The following is a 25,317-nucleotide window of genomic DNA, read 5'->3' on the forward strand; positions in this document are numbered from 1 at the left end:
TTGGGTGAGTCGTGTCTCTCTAGTCTTGAAATAGGTATTTGTTTTGCTACTCTTCTTACTGTTGTTTCTGATTAATGTGTCAATGCTAATTGAGACCAAGTGCTGTAAATGGGTGGTGCGGATATTTGTTATGACAATCCAGAATATGGGAGAGATCGGTGACAACAGGAAGCATTTGTGGAAGGTATTTTGGAGGATGCGGAATTTGAAAGACAGATCCGGTGTTAATGGAAGGAAAAGAAGGAGGGTCACCATGAGCCAGAATGAGCCTGGTGTGCTTGCTGAACAGGAGATGCCTGGCCTGCCACCACTGAGGGACGGGACGAGTGTCAGGAGTTAAGGCTGACCGGGAGAGTCTGGAAGGCCAGGCACTGAATTCGAGATTGTGCTCTTATGGCTCTGACTGTCTATAACAATTTATATGTTATAACTGCTTTTAGCATGTGTTAAACCCATGAGTGATCTTATCATTGGAAGGGGGAAAAGGGCATATATGTGCTCATAAATACGTGAATACGTTTCAGGAAGTTCGTGGACCTGGTCAGCCTATCTGTTAACCATCTTAGGGATCAGCTTGAGTGTTTTTCCAAAGCCCAGATGTTATGATGTATCCATTAGAGTACTTTCGTCCATAAGGAACAAAATACCTAACTAAAATACTTCAAACTGTAGGTGTTTGTCATGTTTCCCAAAACAAGAAGTCTGGACCCACTCAGTCCCAGGATGATTCAGTGGCTCAAAGACCATCTTTCTCTGCTGCCATCATCTTCATGTCAGCAAAGTAGCTGCAACGGTGCCACGCATCTCATCTTGCACCCTCACAGGAAAGAAGGGAAAATCAGAACTTGCCTCATGTATTTCTTTCTTTCCCCAAAACTAGCCAGGAGGCAGCTTATTCATATAACTATATTGCATGGCTACCCTTAGCTGAAAGGGTTGAGAGAACAAGTATTTCACAGGAGTCTGCCTCTGCTGAGTTGGCAGAGGGCCATGGCTCCTGGGGAGGCAGTGTAGTATCTGCCACAATCAGTAAGACCCCTTGACTTATGAAATAGTGGAGGGACGAGGTCTACATTCCTTGAACTTGAACAGTGAGTTTGCACCATTCTTTAACTTGAAACAAATTTGAAAAGAGGGAGCTCTGACAGATTCTCCTAAAAGAAAGAATTACTTTACACTGCTACTAACCTTATAGTTAGTTGCAAACTTCCAAAGTCCTGAGAAGTGTGTCCCTAGGAGAATCTTAACAATCTCTCTTCTGACTTTTCATCATTTAGTTCTAGAAGGATTGTTAGGTGCATCTTGTTTATTTATTGAAACCTTACACTAAAGAGCCATTTATCAACAGGATGGCGATAGATGCTTACTATTCATGCTTGCATGAAGACTCTAAATTAAGGCAAATGTGCCTACATATTTATTCATAAAGGGGTACTTTTCAAAGCGTTGCTACATTATGCATCCTATTTTAAAGGCATAGTTGCATATAAACTGTGAAAAGGAGTACATCTTATCCTGGCACTCTGGTTTTCTCTGGAGTCTATTGCTTGGTTTAGATGAGAGCCTGTTGGTAAATTTCAAATGAATTTTGGGATCCTTAGGGACCATGTGTTACAAGGGGCTGGCTGATCTAGTAGATGCTATTTTAGGGAAGACTCTGGCCAGTCAGGACCCAAAGGCAGCAATTCAGGTCTAAGCTGAGTTTCTGGGTCTAGGTCAGAACACAGAAATGGATGATATAATAAAGTCAGAGAAATAGAGAGAAGTTGTCCACAATGAACTAGGCAGCTCAGGGGAATGAAGAAGTTGAAGTTAAATCACCTGCCTGAGTGAGACAGAACTCTCACCTTAAACGCTGGTTCAACAACCATTTATCACTGAAGTAGAAACAACATGTATATGCACTTTCTCAGATTGCTATTGCATATTCCCCAAATCCCAGATTATTGCTAACTTAACTCTGTGCTTTTATGTGAGGTATTTAAAATCACCAGAAATTAGGTTAAATGATAATCTACAGAACATCAGATTTAACCAGTCTTTTTTCTCCATCACTTTTCCCTCGTTCAGATTCTTTTTTTATGTCTTTTTTAAAAGTTAAGTAAGTGTGTGATTATTGCATTTTCAGAGGATGCCTTCTAAAGTGGTGGGTTAGTTGGAAACGGGACAAAAGGTGTTGAGGGATGTGGTAGGCAAAAAAAGAACCTGTCATCCCAGGGGTGGGTCCTCACAGATGTGGTCCCATTAAGCATCTTGAGATGTGGGGTTTTCTTGGATTATCCAGTGGGTCCTAAATGAAATTACATGCATCTCTGTAAGAAGGAGGCAGAGGGAGATGTGACAGAGAGGGAGGAGAGAGGCCACGTGACCAGGAGGCAGAGATTGGAGTGATACAGCCACAAGGCAAGGAGCACCCAGAGCCCCAGAAGCTGAAAGAGGCAAAGAAGGTATTCTCCCTTAAAGCTGAGTTTAGACTTCTGGCCTCCAGAACCATGAGAGAATAAACTTGTATTTTAAGTGACCAAATTTGTGGCAATGTGTTACAGCAGCCCCAGGAAACTGTACAAAGGGAAATAAATGCCTTCAGCAATTTCACAGTGGCCGCATCTTGAAGACAGGCATGAACGTGGACTCGTGGAGCGATCAGAACTAGAGAGACATGTGCTGGACACCTTGGGGACCATGGACAAGGTGATGGCCGTGTTCCGTGCCTCACCTCCCAGTGAGAACCCACGCCCGCGCCTCCCTCCTCCCTGGGGGAGTCCTCTCAGTTTCAAACTGTGATTCTTTAGCCTCTCTACCACCAGAAAAGGGACTGAAATTCATTCACATTAAGGTGTATACTTGTGTTTTTAAAAATTTGAGAGGAAAAGACAGTATCTATCTCCCACGTTGACTTATTTCTTTTTATTATTTTACTTACAGGCACTAAGCAGATACAGACTCCACTTACAATTCATATAAACTTAACAGCAAGAGCCAAGTTAAATACAGATCAATCAACAAAGCTAATAAAATTCAAATTAAAAAGTGGACATTTTGTATGACAAATGATAATGGTTCTCGAAACTAAATCATCCGTTAAATGTGTGTAGGATATTTGCTATTGTGACACCGATATTTTGAGATGGACATGCCTGCTCTTGCAGGCACCAGGTAAAGAGTTGCCCCGCCTACTTCTCTGTTGGGATCTGCACACCTTGTTCACGTAGCACACTGTGCTAAGACTAAGTTAGCTGACCTTGGCATTGGTGCATCATGAAGACACATACCTAGGCAATAAATTTGGGTGTGAGTGTATATGCTTATGATCAGAATATAACTTTATACATATTTATTGCCCAAATAATATATCTGGGTGTGAGTGTATGCTTATGATCAGAATAAACTTTATAAATATTTATTGCCCCAATGATATAGATAAACTAAAGAATAAACAGTGAAAAAGATACTAACAATCTAAATTAAATTATAGTAATACTTTTCTCATATTATCCGTTCTACAACCAGTCCCTAGATATCATTACTTTTGACCATTTCTGAGTTTGGTTCTTCTGGCATTTATTCCTGTCATCCTTAATGCTATGCTCGTATATCAGTATTCACAGACTACTTCCCATCAAAGTAGAACATTTAGTTCACTTACATTTCCTCCCACTTCCTTTTCTTCACTCTGGGTTGTAGAACCTGTCAGGTTATTTTTCGTTCCTCTGGAGATCTCTTTCATAAGTTCACGTGAGACTTTCTTTAAACTTACATTTCTTGTTCTGCTGATCTTGAATGGAGCCTCCTGGCTTCTCACTAGACAAGAGGGAGAAGCTGGTGCCTACGCGTCTTCTCCTGTATCCCAACACGGTGGCTACAGCTCTTTCTCTCAGCTCTGGGTGACATTTACAACTTTCCACTTAATAAAATCTCCCCCGAAACAATCAGTTGATTTTAAAATGGAAAATTCTAACACAACGTTGTAAATCAACTATCCTTCAACTAAAAAAAAACAAAAACAAACAAACAAACAAAAAAACCACAGATCTTTAAAACAAATGCAAAAGCATTTTGCTTTTTTTTTTTTTTTTTTTTTTTTTGCGGCACACAGGCCTCTCACTGTTGTGGCCTCTCCCGTTGCGGAGCACAGGTTCCGGATGCACAGGCTCAGTGGCCATGGCTCACGGGCCTAGCCGCTCCACGGCATGTGGGATCTTCCCGGACCGGGGCATGAAACCCATGTCCCCTGCATCGGCAGGCGGACTCTCAACCACTGCGCCACCAGGGAAGCCCAGCATTTTGCTTTTACATTGAAAAAAAAAAATGAAATTTATCTAAGTATCAAGAATAGATTACAGCTTTACCATTTACTACAAAGCCTATGGATAATCACCTAAGGAACCTATAAAAAATAAAAACGAGAAGTTATTCCAAATAAATAGGAAAATTTATTTAAAACATTCACAATTTTTTGCTTAGACATATATTTCTCTTGTAAAACCTGACAATGCAGATAAAACCATAGGGAGAGAGAAATTGTAGTTCTGTATCACTAAACAGTTTGTCTGGAGGCCTTCAGGTCAAATAGACTCTTGTTTCTTAAAATCCATCAATAGCTGCAACTAGTTTATTCTTATTTGGACCTTGCCTTTCTTAAACAAACCTGTTTTCTTAGCAATTCTAATGGATTGTTTCTACTTGAAATGAAGTAAAACTATCTTTATTGCAGACAAAATGAACACCCATATAGATAATGCTAATAAAATGTGTAAGTAGGTTTGGAAAGGTTACCGAATACAGGTCTATATTCAAATATTAATTGTGTTTCCGTGTACTAACAACAAATGTTTACAAATTGAAATTTTGAAAATACCAGTTGTATTATTCTGCTTGGGCTGGCATAACAAAGCCACAGACTGCATTCAAACAACAGAAATTTATTTTCTCACAGTTCTCTGGTCTTTAAGCTCAAGGTTAAGGGCTAGCAGGGTTGGTTCCTAGTGAGACCTCTCTTCCTCTCTGGCAGATGGCATCTTGTCACTGTGTCTCCATTGCTTTTTCTCTGCCTGAATGCACAGAGAGAGAGAGAGAGACAAAGAAAGAGAGAGCTCCGTCTCTATTCCTCTCTTTTTACAAGGATATCAGTCCTGTTGGATTAGGGCCCCACCTTTATGATCTCATTTAACTGCAACCTTTAAGGTTCTGTCTCCAAGTACAGTCACATTGGGATTTAAGGCTTCAACATATGAACTGGGGAGAGAGGAAACAATTCAGTCCATAACACCAGTACATAAGAACAACTTTGCTTGGCATTACCTTGTCTACACAGTCTGACCTCAAAGATTTACATCCATCCCACATACAAAGTACATTCACTCCATCCTAAGGCCCCCAGAAGCCTCAAACTATTACAGCATCGGTTCAAAGCCCAAAATCTCATCAGCTCAGCAGTTCCAAATATCACCATGTAAATCATCTAGATGAGTTACGGGTAAGACTGGGTGTGCTCCATCCTGGGGCAAAATTCATCACTATCGTGAATCTGTGAAACGAAAGAAATAAGTGTCTTCTTCTGAATACAGTGGTGAGACAGGCATAGGATAACAGTTATAGGCATTTCTGTTCAAAAAAGGGGAAAATTGAAGGGAAAAAAGGGGTAACCAGTTCCAAACCATTTCTAAATCCAATTGGGCAAACTCCTTTAGTTTTAAAGGCCTGGGAATAATGCTCTGAGGCTTTCAGCTCTGCCCTCTGGAGATCATTCTTCTTCTTCATGAAAGGTAGCATGAGTTTGTAGCTGAGTAATTTTATCAGCACGTTTCCCGTCTGAGAATTTTGGAAGTCTGACACCCTTCTTTTATTTCATAGTCTCTCTGTCCTTTTCAGTCCGAGCTGGCAATGCTACTGCAGGTATAGAATTCTTAAGAACCTGTGGGTCTCCTATGTATGTCATGGGGATCCATTCCATTAGACAAGACTCCTCCACAGGATTTTCCTAGATACTCCCTTTTCTATGTCTGGCTTCTGCTGAGATGGCTGAGGAGATCTATGAGTTACACACTTAGGTTTCAAAGAGCTTTTCGTGTGTCTGCATACCCTGAGCTTTTGATCTTTCAGACATATTGGCAAAAGTTTGTTGTGCCACATCTACTGCTTTTCCTCTCCTAGTAGTGAATTTCTCAACTTTTGCATCTTTTACAATCTGGATAAGGGGAGACAAAGAAGATAGAGAAATAGCCAATAAGCACATGAAAAGATGCTCAACGCCATTAGCTTTGGAGTATTATTCATCCATAAAAAGGAGTGAAGTGCCGATACATATTATTACATACTATTACATGGATGAAACTTGAAAATACTATGATAAATGAAATATGCCAATCACAAAAGATCAAGATATTGTACAATCCTATGTGAGTTACCCATACTAGCCAAATGTATAGATACAGAAAATAAATTTTTCATTGCTTAGGCCTGGGAAGAAAGGGGTGGGAATGGAGAGTGACTGCTAATGATTATGGAGTCTTCGGAAGGGGGAATACTGAAAACATTCTAGACTTAGATCACAGTGGTAGTTGCACAAGTCTATTGAACATACTGAAACCATTGAGTTGTACACTTCTGATGGGTGAATTATATAGTGTGTAAATTTTATCTTAATAAAAATGTCCAAAAAAGGAGAAGATTAGGTAAACATATCAACCTTTGTGCATTTTATTATGTGAAGTCCAATGGTTATAGCTCACTAAAGGAAACAGGCAGATAAATGTATTTTAAGGTTTTAATCTATTTCCTAGATCTAAAAGAATAAGGTAAGGGCATAAAGAAGAGATGAATATCTTTGATGTTTTTGATTGAGAAGCTTAAAAAGAAGCACGACATCTAGAACTTCTTAATTTATAGGGTGTGTTGAATAATGCTGATAACTTGGTTTCTAGCATTTGAGTAAAATGTACAATATGACTAATTTCGGTATTATGCTATGAGCTTCCTTAGATGCTTCAGAAGGTATGTGAACTTGTAAGAAAAAGCCTTTAAGATAGATCAATATCTGTGGGACTCTTTGTAGATATAAATTTGAGTTATAACCATAAATAATATATTTCAGTAATGAAAAGACTTTATTACAAAAAATAAGCAAAAAGTGAAAGCAAAGATGTAGATTTTAAAAATGCTCATTTAACAGAAATTAGCTGAACGTGTGTATGTGCCAGGCTCCTTACAGGGATGAGGAAGACACAATTTTTGTCTTAAAAAGAAAAGGGGAACAATCAAGCTAGTATGGAAAGTAGACTTGAAAGGAAATAATCAGTTCCATGCTGACTCCTGGGAGCAGAAGGGAAAGCACGATCAACTTCGTCTGGATGAGTCAAAGAGAAGTACCTCCTAAAAGCAGCCTTGACTGTGGGTTTTCTTGTAGCTCCTCCACCGTCACTCCTGACAATGTGGTTTAATGTAATTCTTTTTTTTTAATTTTATTGATGCCCAGTTGACTTACAGTGTTGTGTTAATTTCTGCTGTACAGCAACGTGACTCAATTTACATATATATACATTCTTTTTCATTTTCTTTTCCATTATGGTTTATCACAGGATATTGAATATATTGATAGTTCCCTGTGCTATACAGTAGCACCTTGTTGTTTATCCGTTCTGTATATAATAGTTTGCATCTGCTAATCCAAAACTCCCAATCCATCCCTCCCTCACTCCCTTCCCCCGTGGCAACCACAAGTCTGTTCTCTATGTTTGTGAGTCTGTTTCTGTTTTGTAAATAAGTATTTGTATCATTCTTTTTAGATTCCACATATAAGTGATATCATACGGTATTTTTCTTTCTCTGTCTGACTTACTTTACTCAATATGATAATCTCTAGTCCCATCCGTGTTGCTGCAAATGGTATTATTTCATTTCTTTTCATGGCTGAGTAGTACTCCACTGTATATATGTATACCACGTCTTTATCCATTCATCTGTCGGTGGACATTTACGTTGTTTCCACGTCTCGGCTGTTGTACAGAGTGCAGCAATGAACGTTGACGTGCATCTGTTTTTACAGATGAGAGTTTTATCTGGGCGTATGTCCAGGAGTGGGATTGCTGGATCAGATGGCAGCTCTCTTTTTAATACAGTTCTTAACCCAACCATAGGCACTTAGTTTCTTACATTCGGGAGTGGACTTTTCCAGAGAGATTTCTCCAGAGAATTGTATTTTGCTGTAATTTGGAGTACATCTCACTATTTGTAAAGGGAGAGAGTGCTCCCTTGACTCAGTGGCTGCTGCTTCCTACTGTCTCTAGGATTTCTGTCTGTGTATGAGATGTTTCCTTCTCAGTCCTGGCCTAAGGATTCACGTGGTAAATGATCTGGACAGGTTAACTCAGGATTAGGTGAAAAATTCCCAAATTCGTATCATGATTTGTAGGCATGTTACCTGGTTTAAATGTCATTGTTCCTAAGCTGTTGGTAGTGTAGCGTAACTAAATTTATTCTTTCATTGTGATAAGAATCTACCTACCAAGGAAATATGAGTAGTATCTATAGCAGACATTATTATTGACTGAACTTCTCTTATTTAAGAAAGAAAGAAAGAAAAAGAAATCTAACTGGAAGTATTGGGCCCAGCCTCTAACCATATCTGACATAGTGCACTCATTCAGCGCACATGCGGGCAGAGTGAAGGGAAATGTTTCCTGTGTTTTCACTGAGCGTTTTCCTCTTACTGCGCAGCTCTCTGTGTTAGGATAGTCGTCAGTGGAACAGGCTGCAGTGATTTGCTTTTCAGCAAATGCTTTGTCATTGGAACTTGTGAACTAACAGTGCAAACACTGAAAAATGAAAAATCGATTTCCACATGTTCTTCTGTAGGTGTTTGTATGGAAACATACAAATATTATCAACTTCTATAGAAATAACATGCAAGTTTCCCAGTGACTTATTCTAAATGTAAGAGTAGTTTTACTCTGAGTCTCAGGTTGGGGTCTGTCTCTCTGTGGAGCTACTTCTGACGCACCCACACTGTCCTTGTCCCCTTCGAGTTTTGAAAGCACTTAGTACAGCCAAACTACTCGTAGCAGGGTGACCACTTGCTATGTGCCAGTCATTACATTGATAGTATGAGTTCCTTGTTAATCTGCTTTGGTGGCTAAGTTTTTTCTAATTAAGGAAATGTATGCCTTAAGCTGTTTTTTTCCAACCTTTTCTTTATTTACAGAAAACTTTTTTACCTGGAGACATGGTGTTTTATCAGGACCATCATTAACATTACCTGCGTTTTGTGATTTTATTAGCATCCCAGTTCTGGGATAGGTTGTGAACAAGCCAGATGCTGTGAATAATGTCAGTATTTAAGTTCTGCAAATGTGGTTAATGTTAGCTTTACTGCCTTACCATGAATCTTTGGAGAAGCCACTCAGCCTCTCAGGAGCTCAGGTTTACCTTCCATAAAATGGTGTTCCTTCGTCCTCCTTCTTGTAGGATCGAGAGGTAATAACTCTCAGAATCCTCCAAAGGCTGCAGAACATTTTAGAGTTGTCAGTTATTCCAATTTCTAACAAAAGCAGAGTTTACAAGAGACTTCTGACTAATCTGGGTAGGTTTTCTCTGTTATCACATTGGGTTTGTCAGTAGCTAACCCCCCACCACCACTAGCAGTGATTGAAAACACCTGGGAGGATTATGCGTCAGATTAACCTGCTTTAGGGTCAAAGGATTTGTTTCTAATATTAAAAATCTCTGGAGAAGAGGTTCCAGAATGTTGTCCAATAATTGTACTATTTAGCTATTTAACAAGCATCAGGAATGGAAAGGAGCCTTGCATTATATACTGACCTACACAAAGAACAACTACATCACTACAGATTATAACAGACCTTTGCATGCCAGTGAGCTAACCAAGGTGCCAAGTTAATTACAAGTGCCGTGTGGTTATCTGACTACAGGACTGAAGGAAACTTCACTTTTCAATCATCCCCAAATTTTCTTCAGGATAAAGTCCAAACTCTAAGAGCCACTGGCCACTTCTTATATCTCCATGTGTATATTGATTTTCATTTAAAGGTGACAGGTTGAGCACAGAAGTTTTTCCTTTTCATTTCAAGCGTTTAGAAATGAGAGAAGATATATAGCAAAAACATAGCTGCAGTCAAAAACCAGAAAGGGAGTTCTTCCTATACCTAGAATAGAAAAGTATTCTTAGAAGAAGGACCAGGTAAAAACCTACAGCAGCAAGTAAGGCCAAATCCCTGCTGCCCTAAAGGAACAGAGGCTGAAGTCAGGCCCAACAGTAGGGGATAGGATACTGGTGTCTATGGAGGCCAGAGGCTGGACAAGTGGCCCCTGCCTTAAAATGGCATTTATTTTCAGAGGTTCTTGAATCTCTGAAAGGGCTCCAGCCCAAATGGCCACACAGGCCTGGTGAGAGCCATTACCCGGATGGACCCTCTGACTGCCCAGGACATTCTTGTGACCACACCACCAGGACACTTGCAGGAGAGAACCTCACAACTAAGATCAAAGGACCCACAGAAACCATCCCCTAAAAGCAGCACACCAGCTTAACACATATAAGAACTTAACTCCAAAGAAATATAAATCAGCTAGGGAAAACAGAAAATGACACTTTAGGGTTTTTTTTTTTTTAATGATCGATGTGATAAAAGAGCTTGCAACTGTAAGAGTCGATGATCTTGAGAAAGAGCTAATTAGGAATATTAGAAATTAAAATATAATTATTTAAAACTCAGTAGTGAAATGAAACAGACACACTAGAGAAAAAATAAAGTGGAAAATGGAGCTGAAGAAAACACGCAAGTAGATAAAGTGGAAGACGGGGCTGAAGAAATGATGCTAATTCATAAAGTGGAAGATGGAGCTGAAGAAATCATGCAAATGCTCCCAAAGACATAAAAATGCCAAAGACGTGAAAGAAAAAGCTAGGAGTGTGGAGGCTGGACCTAAAAGCTCCTGTGCAGGTCCTGTGGGGTCTGGAAGGATGGAGCGGTAATGTTGACTGAGACAGTTACCGGTAATATTCCTGATCCAGAGAAAGTAGTTCTTAGACTGAAAATACTACTGACTGGGAAGCAGGATGTTTAAAGAAGATCCACAAGCAGACACTTTCTAATGGAATTTCAGAATATCAGATATAATGAGAGAATCTACCTTCATCTCGAGACATTTTCAACTCGCACTTTCTACTGTGCCAATGTCGACATGCTCACAATTTCCTGAAAATACTGCATTCACCAATGCCTTCATGCCCTTGCAATCCTCCTAGCTTCAATGTTTTTCTTTTATCTCTTTTATCTTGGCTAGGGGGTTCTTTTCTCAAAGAATTCTTTCTGGAATTCCCCCTACTTTTTATTCTGCAGTCTCCTTAAATATTAGCACGCCAGGTCCTGATGCCCTCAGCCCTGTCACTGCTACAGTGTGGTCATTCTTTCAGCCTTGGTTCCATTGCTCTTCTGTGAGATTCTTAAGGTCAGCTTACAAGGTGTTTCATTTGTGATTCTTCAGGGCTCAGCATGACTCCTGAACATGGCAGTCACTCGTGCTTGTCATCACCTCAAAGGGTTTTTGGAATTCATCAGGCTGTAAGTCAGTAACTCAGATAGCACTTGGCCATGTGAGCAAGCCATCAAGGTCCAGAGAGGCCAGTGGTGATGGTTTTGAGGAGGCAGAGCTGATATTGACACAATCAAGTGTCCTGGCGTGGGCGGAGCAGTTTGTATAGTGTATATCATAATGCCGCCATTACAAGCTGTCCCTACTTAAGCTGTGTAAGATTTTAAAGTATGTTTTAAAAACAGAGGAAGTAATAGTTTTTTAAAAATAAAACACATTTTTGGACTTCCCTGGTGGCGCAGTGGTTAAGAAGCCACGCTTCCGATGCAGGGGACACGGATTCGATCCCTGGTCAGGGGTGTTCCATGTGCCACGCGGCGCAGCCAAAAAAAACCCAAATATATATATTTTTGGATGAATTCCTAGTCATTTGTGAAAAGAAAATTTTTTATAAAGTGAATAAATTGGCTTTTCATAGTTTACCCAAAGTTTGTTGAAATGACAGTCTCTCATTCTTTTCTTATTAGACATGTGGATAACCAAAATGTGGAGCTAGAATCATCCCTGAATAATGGTGTTTACTTAGATACAATTTAAGTTTTAATATGATTATTTTCTGACCATATACTTGAGTGTCACTGAAATTTTTATTCTTTGTTCTTTTTAAATTTTATTTATTGTATTTTAATTGAAATATATTTGACATATAACATTGTGTAAGTTTAAGTGTACAACGTGTTGATTTATATATTACAATATGAGTGCCTTTGTAGGGTTAGCTAGCACCCTCTATAAGGTCACATAATTATCTTTTCTTTGGTAGGAATAATTAAGATCTAGTCTCTTAGCAAGTTTGATGTTTATAATATAGTATTGTTGTCTGTAATCACTGCACTGTGCACTTACTTATTGACTAGTTGCAAGTATACTTCTTAATTACTAGACCACGGTATAAATTTTATTAGACCGTTGTCTAGTAATCTTTAAAATGTTCATTTATTGTCTGTCTTCCATACTGAAATGCATTGTGTTTGAAGCGGTGTGTCTTTTTTCGGGGCTGCTTCAATTGCAGATAGGAAGGTCCTAGAGGAAAGAATTTGGTTTGGTTTTAACATGTTTTGATCAGCCCCGGGAGAGCTCCACATATAATCAGGTCTAACAAGAAGGCCACCTTGAACCTTATCATTCTGTAAATTTCGAAAGACTTTTACACACATTAATCCTACTTGATATGCAAGAAATCAGTGTGCAACGTTTCTGAGAATTTCAGTAATCTATCACATCCAGGGAGGCCAAAAGAAAGAAACCATAGGAGATGTAACAAAATCTACATGCTAGAACCCTAGAGGAAGCTTTGGAGATTTCATTCAGAGATTCTATATTCTTATTTCATTATGTACTATAACAAAAATTCTTTTTGTTTTCCCAACCTGCCACAGATTTTGAAACAGAAAGTTGAAAGAGGCAAAGGGTACTGTTGAGGGTAAGCATTGTGACAGCCCAAGAAGTGAAGGTGGCTCAACAGCCAGAAATTGAGGCGAGAAACAGATGTAACAACCAAACATCCAAATGTAAAAGCATACTGATCTGAAACCACCTCACGTAGGAGGCACACAGACCTCCACACCTTGATTAGCACTGAGGATGCCCCACACAGCAGCCCAACACAGAACGGGAGAAAGGAGGACCTGAATCTTCAGGAAGAGTACCACAGCTGGCATCTTCTATTTAAGAGGGCGGGATCATAAATAAACGTTCTAGTAAATGATGTACGTCAGAAATGGTTAAGATAAGGAGTTTCTTCTCATTATAAAGGAAATGAAGGTGGTTTGGTGTCCTGCTCTGTGGGTTTAATCTGCTTAGTCTCACAGGTCAGATGCCCAGACAGCCCTTTGTCTTTTCAAAGTAGATGAATGGATTTTTGTGCCACTGGAGAGAACGTCTTCTGAGGCAGATCTAAAACCCCAGACACTTCAACCTCAGGAAACAGGATAAAAGCTGCCAGGTTCCTAAAGTCTCCCCGCTGGGCCCCTTAGCTAAACACTGCCTCTTGGGATGGATGTTCAAGTCTTATCCCAGGTGCTTACTCCCAAGCATGGTGATCCAGGTAAGGGAGGGCAAAATCTATTAGTTTGCAGACAGAATTTGGGGCGTGATTCTATTTGAAGAACTAATCCCCAACCTAAAGGCAGCCAGGAACAAGTGAGGCACATGGAGAATAAATACCTAAGGAATGTGTTAGTTGTCTTTGAATTTTCAGCATCCAACATGTTATCTGCAGTTGGCGTTATAAATGCTTAATGACTGACTGGTTACATAACAAGTTGAGATCCTTTCCTTTCTTGACTATTCCCGCCTTATTGCTCATCAGTCAGCTTTGAAACAACTATTTACCTTCATATCTAAGAAATACGATCATTCATGTTTTGCAGGCAGAGGGGGCATAATGATGCCATTTTACTGAACCGTGATTCCCCTTACCATAGGTTTTTTTTTTTTTTTTGCGGTACGCGGGCCTCTCACTGTTGCGGCCTCTCCCGTTGCGGAGCACAGGCTCCGGACACGCAGGCCCAGCAGCCATGGCTCACGGGCGCAGCCGCTCTGCGGCATGTGGGATCCTCCCGGACCGGGGCACAAACCCGTGTCCCCTTCATCGGCAGGCGGACTCTCAACCACTGTGCCACCAGGGAAGCCCCCTTACCATAGTTTTTGATAGCTTAGCTAAAAACAGAAAACATTCTTTTGTTCAGCACTTACTTATAGAAATTATGTCTTACCATATATATTATTTCTGAATGGCAATCAGAATGTTTTATACTCCTCTTTTTTTTTTTTTTACCAAAAAACAAATATTTTGACCATTTGCTTCGTTCTTTTCTAGCGGAAGATAACAGTCTGTCTCAAAAGAAGAAGGTGACTCTGGAAGATCTCTTCAGTGAAGATTTCAAAATTCATGATCCCGAGGCTAAGTGGATAAGTGGTGAGTCCTGAGTGCATGTGAGAAAGCACTTTCCCACTCCCTGCCACTTTTTGAGAGTTTGGGTGTCGTAGTTTGCCTTTCGCCTTCTCTCTCTGGCTGTAGAAGTGGATCCTCAGAGCTCTTGCTGTGAGCACCATCTTATTATCAGTCTAAGAAAATGCACATCTGGTAAAATCAGGCTGCTTCTTCATGGGAAATGGGTCCTCCGTGTCGCCTCCCTGAATCATAATTTCTCAGATGGAGATGTGAGGTGTTGCTAAGCAACAAGACGGGGAGAGACACAGCTGAACCTTCCTCCTTTCTCCATGTTCTTTATTCCCTTTTGTACTCCTCTTGCTTTCACTCCAACTAGATACAAGGGCCAAAAGGAACTAAAAGGTTTCTTCTAGAATGCTGTCTAATGAAGGAAACAGCGGAGCCTCGTGCATCGATGCAGATAAATTAATTGTCGTCTTGAACTTTAATCTGGATGAAATCTTCTTTAGGCTGATATTTTTAAACAATAAAGCAAAATAGAACTGGTGGAAAAAGGCAGTATGTTTAAAAGGCATGTTTTGGTTCAAAACAGTCCATTTCCTGTAGTTGGGTCTGAAACAGTTTTCAGGGTGCAGTCCTGGGAGGAAAGATGTAAATGACTGCTCCCCATCTTCTGCAGGCTTTGCTGCATCCCTCTCGTGTAGTCTGGTCCTAGAACCTCTGCTGCTATCTCCATGGATATTGTTTGCATTTAGTCTTAGCCTCAGTGGGATGCACTTGAAAATTAATCCTCAGGTCAAAGAACCTTTGTAGTGGAATGCTAGAGATCTAGTTCACATCTTGGCTTCTATAGTAAATGAGGCCCAGAGAGGTTAAGTGAATTTTCTGAGGTCACAGAGCTAGTTAGTGACACAGCTGTGGCTGGAAGCCTGTCTCCTCACTTCCCCTTTTGTGCTCTTTCCACTACTGTTTTGTTGAGTGACACCGTGTGATTACGTTTTCTTGCTGTCAGACTCCTCTGAAATGCTTCTTATGCTTCACAAACTCTTGAAAATCAACCAGCGTTGACTTTTTGCCTTTAGTCTCCCACTAGGACAGTAGCTTCTCCTTTGTCCTTCACTATGGCCTAGGTATTAATTTCTGATCCTTAGATTCACTTATTTAAAAATTAAAGAAGTAGCTGAATCTCAGAGGGAATGTATTTTATAAGATGGAATTGGGGAGAAATGAGAGCAGCATATTGTGAATGCCAGTGGGGGGCACATGGAAATCCAAAGCATAGATTGAGCCAAGGTCTTTGTTATTTGACTGAGGAAGTAATTTTACCTTTGGTGTTGAGGGGGACTCAGCCTCTGCTTCCTGGTTGCATTTACCCATATTGCGGAGAAAGGAGGTAAGCATGGATCGTGCGCTGGGCCTGACCTTGGGGATAAAAGGTGATCGCTCTCTTCTTAAGGAGAACAGAGTCATTCTGGGCACAAAACGGGGAGGAGCAAAGGCAGCCGGGAGCGAGGTGCAGGAAGCGTGTGACGCCCTCATTGTCCTGAGAAGGGGTTTCAACGAAGGTGCATAAACTTGGTCTCAAAGGTATAGGGTTCAGAGCAGGTCAGAGGGGGCCCTGCAAAGACTCCATGAGGTGCTAAAATAATATAGGGAGATCTTTATATTAGGGTGCCCATGGTCTCAGACTTGGCCTAAACCAGCTTTCCCTGTGCAAAAAATGTAAAAAGTGTAAAAGCAGAGATCTGGAGGCCCAGGGGCACCTAAGTTTCTGCAGGAACCCGTGTTGATTACTGTTGAAAGGTGTTTTTGTATCTCATGAGCTAATCTATACTGCAGATGCATAGAGCTGGCTTTCTGACCAGAGGAAGCCAGCCAAGATTTTGTTATAGCCACAAAGTTGGGCGTTAATACAAGCAGTTGAGAAGTGGCCTTGTGCCCAGCAGAAAATGCCCAGCCTCTCCGTTTCAGCAGGTTAAGTCTATTCATAAGACCACCTGTGTTTCAAATACACGTGACTTTGGTATGCAGGAGCTTTCTTAAGTGAATTCTTCCTTTGTAAATGTAAGCACAGTGTGAACTTTTATTGCAAATTAGCCAGGTGGTCAGGTCTCACCAGAGACCAGGCACTGTCAAGAGTGTGAGGGACCATAACTGTTTCCCCTGCCCTTTTAGCTGCCCCCCTCCAACTTTTCTTTCACTTATTCCTCTTCCTGATCAGTCCCTTGCTTCCTGCTCCCTGAAGATGTAATAGCTTAAAGTGGATGAAATAACTGTGGTGATTAACTGTGCCTTCATAATGGATTTTTACAAATACCACAAAGAATTCATTCACTTTTTACATTACAAGTCTAAATGTGAAGATCCACAGAAAGACTACTATACATTCATAGGATTATCAAATGTTGTGGAGCTGAGATGAGCTTTAGAAATTATCAGAACATTAATTCATTCAATTAGTGATTATTGAGTGTCTACAATGTAGCAGGCAGATTGCCCATGGACCCCCAAAATGCAAGCATTTTTTTTGCCTCTGGAACTGTTTCCCTGTGGTAGACTTGGAGTCACCACACACCACCACCACCACCATCTACCACCATCATCACTCATCACTACGGCAACCTCATTCTTCTCCTCTTCTTCCTCCTCTGTCTGTGCCTCCTCCCCTTCTTCCTTACTGTCACTATCACCACCACCACCATCATCATCACCACCATCATCATCATCACATCATCATCACCATCATCATCATGACATCATTATCATCATCACCATCACCACCATCATCACCACCATCATCACCACCATCACCACCACCATCATCACCACCATCATCATCACCATCAACTACTGAGGGTTTCCCACATCTTAAGCTCTCTACTAAGTGCTTTGCACACATTAAATCATTTAATTCTCACAACTACCATTATTCACATTTTATGGTTGAGGAAACTGAGCCAAGGGTGTTTAAATGACTTGATCAACATCACACAGTTAATAAGTAACAAAATTCAGACTTGAACCTAGGTCTCTCTGGTTTCTGTGAACGGCTACATTGTATAGAATCGAAGCCCCCTGTCTCCAGCCAATTTCTCTCACAACCTCACGGGTTACATTGTGTGTTTTAAGCAAGGCTGTAGGTTGTATTTCAGAATTGTTGCCATTCCTTAAATTTTCTCTTCTAGTATCCCTTACTCTCATGGTGCCTATGTTGAACTAACAAAATATCCAAGTGATCAAGAAAAATGGGGTAATTCCCCACAGAGAAAGAGACTTGGCTCTTTTAGTGCACATTAACCACTAAAGTTAACAAATGTTTCTTGGGTTTAATATTGGAGTTAATAGTCTAGAACTAAGATGCTTTATTTATCAGGAGAAAGTGGATTGGGTTGGAGTTAAATTTCTCCTCACCCATTTTTACTAGAGACGATTTTTTGATCTACCTTTTCTGAAAATGATTGGTTTAACAGTCTTCAAATTCTCTAACGTCCGAAAGCTCTTGTAGACTTCCCTCACATATTTGTTGCAACCCCTGGGTCAAGTCAGATGAGGTGTGTAGAGCAGTAGAACTGACAACATCTGAACTCACTCGGAGCTCACTCTGAACTCCCTCCTACAAAGGAAGAGGCATACACTTCCTGAAATTGCCCAGGGTGTAGTCTCGCCACATATTTGCTTAGTTGAGTAAATTCTTCTGTCTTTTATAAGTGACCACATTGGACTTCTCAACCTTTTGGATCCTTTAATGTGCTGTGCTGGGATTCTGTGATATGAGGTAGGCGCTGTGATGAGGTCTTCTGGTTACTCCAGACACGTAAGTCCGTTTATGTCCATGGACCAGTCTTCCTGGGCTGTCTTGTTCCCTCTTTGCAACTCCTAGATGATGGATCATTTCAAACCTTCTCCTCTCTCCTTAATTTTCTGCAACCTTCTTCCCATCCTAATTCTCATTTAAAACGACCAGAAGAAAGCTTAAGAATACTCTCACCATCATATCTCCTTACCCACCACCATCTGCACCTGCCATGTGCTCTGCCCCTCCCCCAGCCTGTAACCACAGGACCTGTCTGTGCTCCATCTACAAAAATAAGAGGTGAACTTGCTTCACTTACCTGAGGAATAATTGTAGCAAATGTCTCCTTTCTTCTCTAAATGTTCATTTTTTAAATCTCTGTGTCAGATTATTCCCATCATCAGGCAGTTACGCTCTTATTTGCCTCACCGAAACACACACGCAAAGCTTAGCGTGACTCCACCTTCCCCACTGAGCACTGCCCAATTTCTTGTTCTCCTCTGCAACCTGAAACAGGTGTCTCTCTGTGACATCTCAGATTACTCTTCTCCAGTTCTTGCCAAGCCCACTCTAGTTAGGCTTTCACCCCCAGCGCTCCCTGACTCTCCTCTTGTCAAGGTCACCAGTAACCTCCAGGTTGCTCAACTCCATGGTCACGTCTCAGACCTCATCTTAATCTGATGAGCAGCAGCATTTGACACCACTGATTACTCCCTCTACCTGCACCAGCTTTCTCACTTGACTTGTAGGTCATCACCTTCTCTTGGTTTTATCTCTGCCTCATGGGCAGCTCCTTCTCAGACTCCTGTGCTGGTTCTCGCTCTTCTCTCCGACTTTTGATGTTGGTGGCCCCGGGACTCAGTCTTCATCCTCCCCTTTTGGTATCTACACTCATTCCCTCTGTGCTTTCATCTAGTCTCATGGCTTAAAATATTCACCTACCAATGACTCCTAACTTATTCTCCAGACCAGACCTCTCTCCTGAAGTTCTCAGGCGTCTCATAGACATTACAACCCTAACTTTAGTATCGCCAAATCTGAGTTCTTGACCTACCTCCCCACCCAGAAAAAAACCAAACCCACCTGCTCTATGCACAGCCTCTTCCAATTTGGCTGATGAGAAATTCGTTCTTCTGGCAGAACAGGCTGAAAGACTTGAAGTCATCCTTTACTTTGCTCTTTTCCTTGTACTTCATATCTAATCCACCAAGAACTTCTGCCAGCTCCGCCTTCAGAATACTCAGAGCCCATCTTAGATTCAGTCAGGCACTCCTGACTGCCATTGGCATATTTGTCAGCTGGTTCATCTAAAGGATACAGGACTGGAGAAAGGCGTGGCAGCAGACAGGACCAGGAGCCATGCTCCTCAGTGGACCCTCAGGTAATGGCTCTGGTGCAAGCAGAAGGGGTCACTCACAGGGGTGGAGTTTTTATGTTTCCACCTTTAGATGTCTGAAATCCTCAAGCCTCTGTACACTCATTCAGTCCCATGACTCTGGTTACTATCTATATGCCACTGAGTTTCAGTTCTGCAGCTCCAGCTCAAACGCTCTTCTGAGTGTGTTGTGTGTGTGTGTCTCACTGACTGATTTACATGTCCACCAGGATGTCTTGTGGACACTTCGAGTTCACGGGTCCAGGACTCATCTCCCCGCCCCCGATCTCCTGTCACAGAACTTTCCCTGGCTTTCCACTGCTCTCAGGAGAGGCGTGCAGCCCCAGCCCTGGGCACCCTCTGCTTCTCAGACTCTCTGAGATCAGTCCCCTTACTTTTCCTGCCTTGTCCCTCATGTGTCCCCAGTTTTCTCTTGCTCTGGACCGACTTGAACTTCTTTGATGGCTTCTGAAGTCCGTCTTCTTTTTCCCTCAGGGTGGTTCTCACAGGACGTTCTTTCTGCCCAGAACACTCCTCTTCTCTGTTCTACTCTCATCCCTCCTCAGCACCACCCCTACAGTTTATCATTTTCCTTTGATCTCTCCATAATTCTCACTCCCGCCGCCGCCTTTTCTCTGCTGCCTAGCTCTTCTAGATTCAGGCTCTGATGCATCCTGGACTTTACCTTTTATTACACACATTAAATATAATTATTTACTCAACGCCTGTCTTTCCTTCCATGTATACGCCACAAGAATAGGATTTGCCTCTGTTTAATTACCATGTGTTCGCAGCACCTAGCAAAGCACCCGGTCTGTGGCCATCTGTTGGCGCTTCTTGAACATTTTCTCATTTGCTACCTAACCTAGTTTTGGAGGCTTCCCTGGCAGTCCAGTGGTTAGGACTCCACACTTTCACTGCCAAGGGTCCGGGTTCAATCCCTGGTCGGGGAACTAAGATCCCACAAGCCACGTGGCGTGCCCCTCTCCCGCCCGCAGGAAAAAAAAAACAATCCACTTTTAAAGATAAGGAAACTTATGGACATGCTATTTTACACAGAATGGTTGGAAATCCTTTCTGATGAAGTTGATTTAAGCAGAGACCTGAATGTGAGAATCGTGCAGATAAGCTCTCTGGGGAAGGGCGTTCCAGGCCGCCTGGAACAGCAGCCACAGAGGCCCTGGGGCAGGAGCCCACGTGGACTATCTGTGAACAATGTCCAGCTAGAGAGAAGAGCCATCGATGAGCCCAGAGGGGAAAGTGGGACCAGGTTAGGCAGGTTCTTGGGAGAGGAGGGTAGCCAGTGAGAAAGGGATAGAATTTAAAGAAACAGGAGTTGAGTTGGAACTGAAGATTTTAGAATAGTGGAATGGCACAGTGAGAGCTTAGGCTTAACTGTCGTATCAAATATTTTTATTATATCTGAATTACGTATTTACTATAGTAAATGAGAAAAGAGATGAAAGCTATTTTAAAGGATGAAAATAGATCCCCTGTAATTCCATCAACTAGAAATCACCACCATTACATTTTCATATTTATCCTTTTAGATAACATAATATGTGGGACAATGCTAACTATATTTATTATATGGGGAAAAGTTTATAACACATATCGTAAACATATTTCCTTGATCATTTTAATGTCTTCAGAGGCTCTCAGTACATAAATGTGCCTTAATTTGGTCAGTCTTCAGAGACTGAAAGTTTTGGCTGTGAGTGGAAACAAAGTGACAGATGTGAAAAGGCACCATGAACAACGGTAAATGAACAGGATGTGCTGGCCACGTAGAAAGGGAGGTAAATGAACAGGATGTGCTGGCCACGTAGAAAGGGAGGGGACGGGAAGACGTGCAGCAAGGATGCCGCGGAGATGGTAGCCTGGTGAACCAGGACCACCGCTCCAGGGATGTGAGTCAGCTTCTGTGATCAGATAGAGTTCAGAACAGAGGTCGATGAAAGGTCACCCGGTGGAACGTTCTTTAAGTATTGAGAACTGGGCGTGACTCCGGCCAGTGGAAAGCGTGCATCGCTGAGGAGCTGCTTACACTTGGGGGAGGGGCAGTGGGCTGAGGAGGTGGCCTCAGAGAAGACCTGGGAGAGGGCGAGGCAGGAGAGCTAGTGCTCGGCTGACTTTGCGTTGGCAGGCGGAGGACACGGCAATGAGAAGTGGCCCCTCGGCGGCTGCAAACCCCTACCTGCGCCAGGAGCACATTTCCTGCAAGTCTCTTGTACAGTCTAACCCATGTTTGGGTTTTGTTTCCCCTAATCAGACTAGTTTATATGGCAACTACCCTCTTACTAACCCTGTTTCAGACTATAGTGGGGGAAGGCGAATTCCAGAAAGAGGGCGTGATATTTGTATATAAACGGCTTTTTGCTTTCCCTTCATCACACTTGCCAACAACAGAAAAATGGTCTCCTCTGTATCTATGACATCAGTCACTCTGCACAGGTGGTCTGATGCCATAGCACCTGGGGAGACTCCTGGGCAACACACGTTCTCGAGAAGAGTATTTGCTTTTGCAGGTTCTCTCCTGGGAAGTCAGCCTGGACTGAAATTTGGCAACGGGTTGATGAGCCCCATGCCCTGTGCTCTGGGCAAGGCGAGGCCACCTGCCCCCTTCCGGGACCCGCTTTCCCCTGCCCAGTGTCTTCAGGATGCAGGCAGGCCCGGGGCTGGATTAGCTTGTCTGCAAGCTCCAGGCCAGGCCTGGCCTCCCAGCCTGCTCTCTCCTCAGCTTCAGTGGAATGTGGTGAAAGCCCACGGTGGCCTCTGGCTCCTGAATCTCTCCACTCTGTCTGCTGATGCTTACTTCCATTAATCCAGGCACTTGTGAGCAAAGAGCCCTCTCTGTCTCTCGGACGCTATGTGAGAGAGACTGTAAAATTGGAGAAAATTGCTTCCTTTGAATGTAGGAAAATAACAGGTGGCTGGTTGATCCTGGAAAAGTATATGTTTTAGAAGATAAAATTGGAGATAGTGCACAGGGCTCAAAGCAGCTTGATTTCCACATTTGCTTTCTCTTCTTCTCTGTTGTTATTCTGAAAAACCAGATAGGTGTTTTTTTTTTTCTCCTAAAGCTCAGGGGGTTAGATGGAGGTGGAATTCGAGATTAAAATGGTTTGGGTATTTCTGCTGTTTTCGAAGGCCACATTTTTTCAATGAAAACCATTAAGTCTTAGAATTGCAGAGAGTCAAAAAGTTCCCTGGGGGTTATTCGGCACCGCCTGTACCTATCGGCCAGCAGTCACTGAAAAGGAATGCCCAGAAAGGACAGGTTTCAAAGAGTGAAAATGTTCTTACGTGGCTCGGTGTGTGGAAGGAGATAATAATAGTAATCATTTGAAGTCATTACATAAAATGCACATCGAAGAGCATCACCGTGTCTTATTAAAGCCCCTGAGAAACAGGTGAAATGTACATGTACAGAGTACATGTTTGGGTCAAGCACCAATTTATTGAATACTTTCTCTCGCTTTTGTTGTAGTTTTCGAGGTTTCCCCCTTTCCTCGGGAGGAGAGAAACCCAGTCGTCTGGCGTGAGGCCAGTTACGCCTCGGACTGTCTTAGTGCAGTAAAGCCCACCCCCACCACAGCTCCCGTATCCGCCGACCAAGACGGTTCCCCAGCTGCCTCTCTGCGTCCTTCTGCCTTCTTCCTCGTGCATCTCCCATATTTCCAGTATCTGAGCTAAAACGATTATCTGCTAACTGTCCTGCGAGGTTTTCTGTTGGAGTTACCGGCAGGAAACAATCAAAAGAGGGTATCATTTAGTGCTCGGGGCAGTAGAAGCAATAATAGCAGTGTAACGAATGAGAACAGTAGCTACGTTCAGTAACTTAGTGCCTTTGTCTGTTCTCCCTGTGTGTGTGTGTGTGTGTGTGTGTGTGTGTGTGTGTATGTGTGAGAGAGTGCTTTTATTCAACAATTCTGTGCTTCAGAAACTCTCATTCACTCTTTATGGCTTGATCCAAAATAAATTCTCTCTGGCTTTTCCCAAGGAGAAGTAGTTGCTCGCTCCGCCAGGTTGTGGTAGAACTCTGTAAAACTTCCATTAGAGCATCACCTGGAGCATCGTCTTAGTGTCCCCAGCCTTGGCAACACATTCCACTCTGCAAGGCTGGACCTGCTTCACCAGCAGCTAAAGGAGTGTCTGGGGCAGAGGCGGGGCCAGCCTGGTTCTTCCCTTTCCGAGGGGCATGGACACTATGTGAACATCACACTCACCGTTTTTGGTCTTCTGTCTGAGGGGCCAGGCCCTGCTGCTTGTAGTAATTCCTGGTTTGAGGAGTTGCCCCTCTGCAGGCTGAGCTGGGCCAACACTCTCCCAGCAAAGAGAGGCGTGTTCTGAATCTTTTCACCACTTTACAGCTGGTAAGTGCCGCTTCTGTGGGAATTCAGATACAACCTCTGTCTTTGTTGAATTGAATGCAGACCCTTGGCAGGAGCGAAGAGTGAAATCCCATTTCAACTTTGTTTGTTTGCATTCTGAAGGGACAGGCTTTTTTTTTGGATCTAGGAAAACACACACACACACTCACACATGCACCCATGTACTTTTTTTCTTGAGAAAAGAGATCTCAAGTGAGATTGACATGTTGTGTTTCATCCTCAGTGAGGTGGAGAGACAGTTTTCAGAATGTTCTATGGCTGTTCCAGGGCTTCAAGGCTGGTCAGGGCTTTTCCTGAGCATCCCGCCCCACATCACTCAGGGTGTGCCCTGAGATACCACATGTCACTGCAGGAGATCCACCTTCAAGACTAGATCAGAGTGCAGGGCAGGTTGTCCTCCCAACAGTGGAATGTCAAGGGTACTTTCACCCCCGCAGTGCACAGCCCAGGACTCACAAGTTTTGTTTTATTTTACTTTCATCCAGATTAAGGGAGCCTGTGAAGTTACCTAAATCCTAATCTTTCTGCAGCTGTTGAGCCCAGGGGTGAGATTCCTTTGTGTCTAGAATGCTCTTAAAAGCAAATCGGGAAGTTCTATTAATTAGAGCCTCTGCATCCTTGAATGCAGTGACCCTCACACAAACACTGACATTTTCATTTATTGTTTCAATTAAATTATCCCACCAAGTCCTTAACCACATCAGCCTGCTAGAGGCTAATTAATTATCATTGACACCTTTTCAAACATTGATCACCTTCTTATTTAATAAAAAATGAATCACTTGATCTCTTCCATAAATGAGTGTAATCCCTGATGACCCATCAACCCTGTGCCCATGACATATCTAATTTTGTGTTCAGGTGTTTGTTTACATCTCTGCCTTGCCCTTGACAGCGAGCTTCTTAAGGCCGTAAGCATGTTGTTGTGACCTATTTCGCTCATAGGGCAGAGTGTCTGGCATGTGATAAAGTTTCTGTAAATATTACTTGACTGATTGAATGACTCAGGGGTCGGGCAGATCGAGTATTCATGGACAAAGACTCTGGGTAAATGAATTTCTGGTTGACTGAAGGACAACCAGGTTCTTTATTTGTGGTGACTCTTGGCATTGTAAGAAATCACACATACGTGTGTAATGATAAAGATGTATCCAATTCCATTTTCCTGCTTTAGTAGGGAGACTAATGGATGTGTTAGAGACAGCTCCTGATACTAGGCGTGTTCACCCCTCATAATTTTTGTCCTTGC

The 25,317-nt window shown here is 42.3% G+C and overlaps 1 protein-coding gene across 2 annotated transcripts in view; it reads left to right on the top strand.

Moving 5' to 3' along the window:
* DPP6 (dipeptidyl peptidase like 6) overlaps positions 1–25,317 on the top strand; it is a 778,185-nt gene that overhangs the window by 379,087 nt on the left and 373,781 nt on the right. For both annotated transcript variants that reach the window (XM_065883771.1, XM_065883772.1), the window contains exon 3: positions 14,432–14,530. In XM_065883771.1, the coding sequence (XP_065739843.1) occupies positions 14,432–14,530 (99 nt within the window). The remainder of the gene's footprint in view (positions 1–14,431; positions 14,531–25,317) is intronic.

Source organism: Phocoena phocoena, chromosome 9 (assembly GCF_963924675.1).
Source record: "Phocoena phocoena chromosome 9, mPhoPho1.1, whole genome shotgun sequence".
Classification (NCBI taxonomy): domain Eukaryota; kingdom Metazoa; phylum Chordata; class Mammalia; order Artiodactyla; family Phocoenidae; genus Phocoena; species Phocoena phocoena.